The sequence below is a fragment of the Helianthus annuus genome, chromosome 4, assembly GCF_002127325.2.
Source record: "Helianthus annuus cultivar XRQ/B chromosome 4, HanXRQr2.0-SUNRISE, whole genome shotgun sequence".
Taxonomy (NCBI): domain Eukaryota; kingdom Viridiplantae; phylum Streptophyta; class Magnoliopsida; order Asterales; family Asteraceae; genus Helianthus; species Helianthus annuus.
This window is the reverse complement of record NC_035436.2, coordinates 87,018,914-87,027,763: the sequence shown is the minus strand read 5'-3', so window position 1 is coordinate 87,027,763 and position 8,850 is coordinate 87,018,914. Positions and strand designations below refer to the sequence as shown.

General features: G+C 35.5%; 1 protein-coding gene across 1 annotated transcript; it reads left to right on the top strand.

Moving 5' to 3' along the window:
* Window positions 1-1,287: 1,287 nt before the first annotated feature.
* On the top strand, window positions 1,288-5,319 carry LOC110927088. The gene is made up of 3 exons (XM_022170690.2): window positions 1,288-1,429; window positions 3,021-4,584; window positions 4,860-5,319. The coding sequence occupies exons 2-3, from the start codon at window positions 3,082-3,084 to the stop codon at window positions 5,103-5,105; spliced, it is 1,749 nt and encodes a 582-aa protein (XP_022026382.1). The 5' UTR covers window positions 1,288-1,429; window positions 3,021-3,081; the 3' UTR covers window positions 5,106-5,319.
* Window positions 5,320-8,850: the final 3,531 nt, after the last annotated feature.

Genomic DNA, 8,850 nt, shown 5'->3' with positions numbered 1-8,850 from the left:
TATCGTAGCTGAATCAAATGTTACAAGACCGGTGCTACACTGAACAAAAGATAAAGATGTCATGTGTTGAAGCCTATTCGAACAGATGGACATCAGGTCCATTCGGATGGAGTACATCCGCTAGCTGGTTCATCCGGATGGGCAGTGCCTATAAATAGGTGTCTAGGGTCTTGTCATTTGTAACTTTTGGAGACTAGAGTGGGGAAACTCTGTCCGTTTGATTTCTCGGTATTGTACTTGTCAGATAATAACGGAATCAGTTTATAATTACCTCTTCGTGTTTTGTCCACACACGTGATTGGATTCCGCATATTTCACGTGTTTGTACGCATTCAACAGTTAGAGGAATCGATCCAGATTCTGAATTCACAAAGAGGGACCTAAATTACCATCTTAAACCCATGTTAAAACACCGATCAAAATTCAAAATTACACACTCTAAAAGTTTCATTTTTGGCTAAGTGATAGAGGTTCTTTAACTCCTGATATAGCTTAGAAATAAATTAGAGCAAGATTGTTGATGACCTTCTAGTGTATTGGTAGACCCATGACCTTCCAAAGTAGAGATAACGGTTGAAATTTTGTCTTTGCTTTGGGTTCAGTCATGGTTTTATTACGGTAGACCTTTAGACGGTAGATTTCCTCTAAAATTGTGATGGGTTAACAAAGTTAGATAAACTTTTGCCATTAGGTTTACCGTAGTAATTAAGTTTTCATTAATGGTTAATAAAAATTAGAGTAAAATTAGTAATTCAAAGAATAAACCCTTAAATATTAAACTTGTAAAGATTTGAGGTAATCCAAAGAATAGGGAGCCGCTAGAATGAAAACCACCTCGAGTTGTAAGAACCGCGAGAACTACACCCCACGGAGGGGCGTTCGCCGCGATTTTTTTTTACAAGTAGATGTGTGCATTATAAACACGGCCGTAAAAAATCACGGCGAACGCCCCTCCGTGGGGTGTAGTTTTTTACACCTCAAGTTTGGTGAAAAAAAAAAAAAGAAAAAAAATTAAAAAACACCAAACTTGAGGTGTAAAAAACTACACCCCACGGAGGGGCGTTCGCCGTGATTTTTTACGGCCGTGTTTATAATGCACACATCTACTTGTAAAAAAAAATCGCGGCGAACGCCCCTCCGTGGGGTGTAGTTCTCGCGGTTCTTACAACTCGGGGTGGTTTTCATTCTAGCGATCCCCTCCAAAGAATAAACCCTTAAATATAAAGATTTGAGAAATTAGAGGCTCAAATCCCTATGTAGTGTATGTCCCACCTGCAGATCCATCATTGTATTCAATATTTTCTCTCATAATGCCCCACCAACTATGTCACCACCACCCGCGAATACCTCCTCTCTCTCTCTCTAAAATCACACCCTTCTTTCCGTAAAAATTCTCTGGATTCTGGGAAGACCAAGATCAACCAAAAAGGTATAATCTTTTGTGTTTTTCTTCATTAAACTTTCGTTATTTGAGCTACAACAGTTCAATTATTTATCCATAAAATTTGTCATATGTTGTGTCCACTCTGTACCGTCACCGACACTCACATATTTATCTTCATCTTGAAGAACCCATTGATTATTGATCCACGAAATGTCTCACTGAGCATTTTCTTGAAATCTTGTATCTGTTTTTTTTTTTTTTTTTTTTTTTTTTTGGGTATCTCGATTGTTTGTTTGCTTTAGCTGGTCTTGAAGTTATTATTACTAGCAGATTCACACAAAAAAATAATAATAAAACCTATATTTTTTATAATTGCTTAAATGCATTTTATGGGTTGAATCTTTGAAGTTCTTACCCTAAAGATGTGCTGACGTCATCTTTATATAAAAAGAATAAGATTTAAAAAAAGAAAAAAAAATTCGTGTTATAAAGGGTAGCAGTGTATTTCTTGTTTTTGTGATATTGAATCTGGGAAAGGGATTATTAATTGCTATGGAAACAGGGGAGACAAAAAAAGGAAAAGTAAAGTTTATGCAAAATAATAATAATAAAATTGAAAGATGGTAATAATGAGAGAGTGTGCGCTTAATGCCCTTTTCCCCTTTCCCACTCAAAAATTGAAAGATGATAATAATTTTCAGTTTTTTTCTTCCCACATGCCTTGATCAATGGTTGTCTATACTCAAAACTTTTTAATTGTTCATGATTATGAACATGATGAGGGAATCTTGTTTGAGGGATTCTTGTGATTACTATCTATCTATATAGTTTTGTCACCTTATCTTTTATTATTATCATGGTATATGGACCACAATGTCCTTTTTATTATAGACTCAGGTCAGGTATGCAAATTTGTGATGTAGAACATCCAATGGCTCAGTTTGGTGAAACTGCTTTGCTTGTTTGTACATTTCTGCTTATTAAGGATCTAATAATTGTTGCCAAAATGTGTTTGTTGGGTGGGGACACAGTTTTCTTTACTCTAATGGTTGGAAATAAGTATGAGTTTATTATAGCACAAACATAGGGTGTTTCTACTATGGGTATGTTTGGCATGGAGATTTTAGGAAGCTTTTAAGAAAAAGCTCATACTCAATAAAAAGTCTTGTTTGGTTGAAAGAGCTTCAAGCTTTTAGGGAAAAAATGATTATTTTAACCTCTAAAGATAGATAATGAACTTTTTAATGCACAAGCTTTTTAAATTTTAAGTTATGTCCATTTTATACATTTTATTAAAAGCTTCAGCTACTCTGCCAAACACCAAACATATCTAAAAAGCTACAACTACTAGCTACCAGCCACCAGCTACTTTTGCCAAACATACTCTATATGTATAAAGATTTAACCTTATTTGTTTTTTTTTTTTTGAGATTTAGGAGCATGACACTTCAAGTGTCATTTGTATGTATGTACACCGCGTTTCAACTTTTAAACAAATTTATTATAGCCATGTAAATGGGAAGTTAAACGGGTGTTTAACTCTTGGGCTTCATCTTTGAAACGGTCATATAACATCAAATTAATAGTGGTATGTGTATAAATCTTCCCTAATATATCATTTTGGTTCTCATTGTAGGTTTTAGAATAGCTAACTATCTTATTCATTATGATGCTGTAAAGAACTAGTAGAAGAAGATATGGCTTCATCATCATCTTCAAACCACAAGCAAAAACATGTTGGAAGCAAATCTACGGAGACGGAAGAGATCGTTAAATACATGTCGAATTTACCAAGTTATTTAGAGAGGGGAAAACCGGTCCAAGATAGAGCTTTGAATTTCGGTGTTTTAGATTGGGGGCGTTTAGAGCAGTGGCAATATCATAATCACAAACAGAGTAATAGATCATCTCTCCACTCTCATTTAAACATATCTACCCAAGACATTTTGAGTAAAGATGCTCCGGTTAGTCACTCCAGCCGATCAAGAACCAAACCCAGAGGTGTAAAAAAGAATGATTTAAATGTTCGAGATCTTGCCGAATCTAGATCGTCGGATGATACAGGAAGTTTTCAGTCAGCATCGTCATCGTTATCTTCAAACGGCAAGATGAAAATCCGAGATGAGTTGGTAATTAAAATTGGGAATTTTCAAGATTCGTGTAACGGAAGCCGTGATGGTACAAAGCATTCAGATCTAAAAACCGATGCTCCGAATTCACTTCCGCTTAAAAATGAAATTGTTAGCAAAAAGAACTCGAAAAATGAAACCGATTCTAAACGAAAAACTAGCATTGCATGCCAGACCAAGACACCGGAGGAGAAAGAGTTTAGTATTGCGGCTAGCAAAAGCCGATTTAGTTTTAACATGAGCTCTAAGTCGGCAGTTGTTAAATCTGCTACGAAAACGTTGGAATCTCCTCTGGCTTCTCAAAATCCACCCGAAGATTTGAAAACAAAAGCAAAAGTGAAAATGGATTTGGGAAGTTGCAAAGAAGTCAGAGTTGATTATTCATGTAGGAACAAGACGAATGAGTCATCAACGTCGTCGTCGTCGTCGTCATCATCAAGAAAGCGAGCTCTTTTTCAGATGGCTGTAAAAAACGGGCGCCCGTTATTTACATTTTCAGTTGACGACAATAAAAACGATATACTTGCAGCCACGGTAAGAAGTTTAGCTGGGAAAGACGACGCCAATAGTTGGGTTTATACGTTTTTCGCTGTTCAGGAAGTTAAGAAAAAGAAAAGTGGCTGGTTATCGCATAGCAGTAAAGATAAAAGTAACGCGTATCTCCCTAATGTAACAGCCCAGATGACGGTTTCAAATCCTTTGGTTTATGATGATGGTACCACTAGGGAGTTTGTTCTATCCTCTGTTGACTCGGGTCAACCCGACCCCGACCAACAAATCCTGGATGATCAGCTGGAAAAAGAGCTGGCAGCCATTGTTGTACGGTTTTTAACAAAGGCAGGAGGTGAGGATGATAATCAAGATGGTTTTAGCACGACGGTTATTTTACCTGGTGGTCATCATAGTGTACCAAGAAAAGGAGAACCTTCGCCGCTGATTGAACGCTGGAGATCTGGTGGAAGATGTGATTGTGGCGGTTGGGATGTCGGTTGCAGATTGAGAACCCTTGCTAACAATGTGAAATCTGATACAAGTTTAAATCCATACGAAATTTTTGACCTTTTCCTTCAGGTATTGGCAAAACAGGCGTGGCCGGTCGGGCAGGGTAACGGGTCAGAATGGGTTCGAGTCAAATTCGTTTTAAAAACAATTGTCATATCGCTGTGTTGTAATAAACGGATCGTAAACTGGCTGATAGGCTGACCTTATAAAATATATATATTTTTTTTTAATTCTAATTTCTATCCAAAGTAGCACGACTTACTGGTCGAATATGACAACCCAAAACCTGATTATTTTCGTCTACAGAGTCCGATTTATTTTCTCACTACTTTTCATCATGGCAGGGAGAAGTTGTAAACGAGAGACCGTTCTTCAGCCTATCTCCAATAAAAGAAGGAATATTTTCAGTCGACTACAACGCCTCTTTACCACTTTTACACGCATTTTCAATCTGTATATCAGTGATCGAATGCCGAAAATCGTCTCATCATACAGAACTCCGGACCTATGTCGCGAAACGAGTGGACGATGTCATGGTTCCTGTAACCTATGCTTCACTTCCACCTGTCTCCCCTGTTGGAAGGGTCTAGTAACATATATTAGAAGATGCTGCATTTACAGCAATTGCATCACTTAGATATATTGATTATTATGTAACTGTGAATTAAATTAGTGATAAATGTTGAGTTGAAGCTTCCGGTGGTTACTGGTGTTATTCCGGTCAACTCATGTATGAAACCTTTTTAAGACATTGACCCAAAAGTTGGGTTTCACAGGGAAAGTTTGTTTTTGTTTTTTTGTAAATTTCCTGAATGAGCTGGTGCTTAAGTGTACATAAGCAGCAGGGTTGGGGGTCAGTTGGACCGGCCAGTTTTGGTAGTTTATCGGTTCAGTTTTGACGGTTTGAACCGATTTTTTTTTTTTATATATTTTCCTATTAAATTATCAGTTTGGACCAATAGTTTTAAAATGGTATACATACATATCTATATCTATATCTATATAGATATGGGCATCATTACTAGCCTTAAATTAAAAATTACATACGGGTATCAGTGGTAGCCTTAAACTAAAAATTACACATGGGTATCAGTGCTAGCTTTAAACTAAAAATTACAATATCTATACACCTATCTATACATTCTATTAAAATTTGTTATGCATGGTTTTCTAAAAATCACCCGTGTCACGGGTCTTACTACTAGTACTATATAATAAAAGAAACCTATGGGACACGTGTGAGTCATTGGAGCTATTTGTTTTTTTATTTTCTCGCCTCTCTATCCTAATTAATTATAAATACTTATTTTTTATAATTAAAGATATACATTATATCTCTTTATTTATGTGTATTAGTTAGATTAGATACTATTCATTCATCTTTCAAAACTGATCCATTAAACATTTTTTTTTTGAACGGTTAACATAATAAATCCCGAGCATTCTTGGGGCACCCACTGGACAAACGGAGTACTCCGAAAGTAACCCGAGTCCACCACCAATTCCGGGGAAAACCTGGTAACCCACCCGCCCGTATGCACGACGGTGAAATTACCGGTAAAACCCGTTTGGCTCAAGGATCCAACCCAGGTTTCCCTAGGTCTCCTATCATTGCCCACCAGTGCCTCACTCTGCACCAAGTAAGAATCGAACCTGCATCTCTCAAGAGAAATGCAAGTCTTCCACCACTTGATCTAGAGATTATTGACTCCATTAAACATTAATATGTAAAATTTTAACTTCATATGATAGTATTTAACAACATCAAAAGAAATCGTATAATCCATATTAATCCAAGGTGAAAAAAACCTATTTGGGACATGTGTGAATCATTGGAATTATCTGTTTTTTTTTATTTTCGCGTCTCTCTCTTCTAATTAATTATAAATGCTTATTTTTTATAATTAAAGATATACATTATATCTCTTTATTTATGGGTATTAATTAGATTAGATACTTATCATTCATCTTTCAAAACAGATCCATTAAACATAGTATGTAAAATTTTAACTTCATATAATAGTATTTAACAACATCAAAAGATATCGTATAATCCATACTAAACCAAGGTGTATGAATAAAAGAGCCATCGTAATATCATATTTAATTGCCCATGAGTTCATACAATCAAGTAACAAGAAATTCAATATTACGTTTTAACTATGAATTTCATTTAAATAAAACTAGAGAAAAAACACATATAAACTTACTCATTATCTTCGTTGCAATCCTTTAACGACATATTTCATTCTAAAAACTAGAGGAAAAACTCAATAAACTTATTCCTCTTATGTAGATATAAAGTGAGAAAAATTAGAAATTAACTTAACAAACAAACTAATAAAAGTATAAATAAAATCATGTGATAATTTGCTTCGTATTTTAATACAAAATACTTTAAATGAAGCAAACTCATTGTTTTTAAAAATCTTTTCAGACACCACTAAGACACAATTCTAAATCCAAACACATGGGCAAGGAAACTTCATAGGAGCAGACAATCTCCGACACACGTAAATCCATTTCTTTTGAAACAAAGTAGCATTTTCTTCATACAAAACACATCTCGCATAACAAGTGGATACTTTATATTCTTTTGACATTCAAAAATCTAACTCTCCACTCCCGACAAACTCAATCTTTTTTTATTCAATAAACTCAACGATCTGGTCAAACAATTATACATGTATATCGTCGTACACATTTTAATCAACGTTTCATGACAATCTCAAGCATATTATCATTACACTTCGTTTTTGCACACTCAAAAATTTCAAGATCATCTTATATGCTTAAACTCACTATGCTTCAATTTATACTATATACGCAAATTGTCATCATTCATACTCATACTCATACTCATACTCATACTAATACTCATACATTCTAACCTATACGTAAGCATAACCCGAGTGGTTCTCTTACGTTGGTCACATACATACTTAAACAAAATCATACTTACATGCTTAATTTTCATACGCTATCACACGCATACATACTCGCTTTTAATGTTACTGCATACCCTGACTTATACACTACTAGTACAAACTATGTGGATCATTTAATGACCAACATAACCGCAGGTGCACACGGGATTATAGTGGTAGGCGCATGAACACCATAGGGTGTTCTACTGTGTATCGTAAGACACGGAACATAACATGACACCAAATAACGAAACGGATGTAACATGGTTAGAACATGGTGGATACGCCGCTGGTACATCCTATATATAAGTGTTTTTACCATATTACCAAACTTTCGTAAAACGTGCCATGAGAAATTATGTGTTTTCCTATACCTTATTTAAACGTGATTAAACAAACTTTAGTAACTCACAAACGCACTACTAAATGCGCGATATCCGATTATCCATGATGAAACCTCATCCTCATAATTGTTAGCCGCAACGGCTATAGCTATCCCTAGCATTTCTTTACGCTTCATATTCGCATCATATCCGATGATCATACATTCATCTACCGATTCGCTCGTTCACTCTCACACCTCGATTATCCCCAATTATTCCTTTGACATCTTATCCAAATCTTATTTACCAATAAATTGGCCTAACGTTCCATCCCTTAAAATACCTCTCTACTTTTTTAAACTATCTTCATTCTTTATTACGCACAAACTTTACTTGAAAACCTTTTTTATAAATACCTAGCCTTCTTGTTTCTCATCAATAAGCAATTTTCTACAAACATGTGATTTTACTAATACGCCTTAAAACCGATAAAAGTTTTCTGACAACCTATGGTGTCACACCCCGAAATTATCAGAGCTGGCGTGACTTGACTGGTATCTTCATTGCACAGCGGAAGCAAATAAGCTAAGACTTTTAAAATGCGAACGCCCACTAAGTACTCGACTCCACATGGTTCTTCTATTCCAACCGTGCCTTAACTTTGAAATGCAACCTGAGAAAGAAACATGCGAAAAAGTCAACATAAAGTTGAGCGAGTTCATAGTTTGTTTGTAAAAGATTTGAAATAAATCTTTTGAATAACCGGTTTGTGAGATATTATTGGGAAAACGAATTTAGAAATCATTTTCTTGTCAAGTTATATGGAAACTTTGTGTTCGTATAGTTTCGTAGTTGTAACGCATTATGTTCGTATGACCATGTATTTGTAAACTCTTGTATTTGTAAAATTTGTATAACCGTCAATGCCCACCCTGACTTTGACTCCATGCCCGCATAATCCTATGCTTTGAATTTGTATAAAACCTTTGCAATTAGTGTAAGTATGTATGTATGAAAGTCCCGGTATGATAGCAAACAAGGAAAAGATCACCAATGGTTTGCAAGGCCACTGATATGTGTGATGG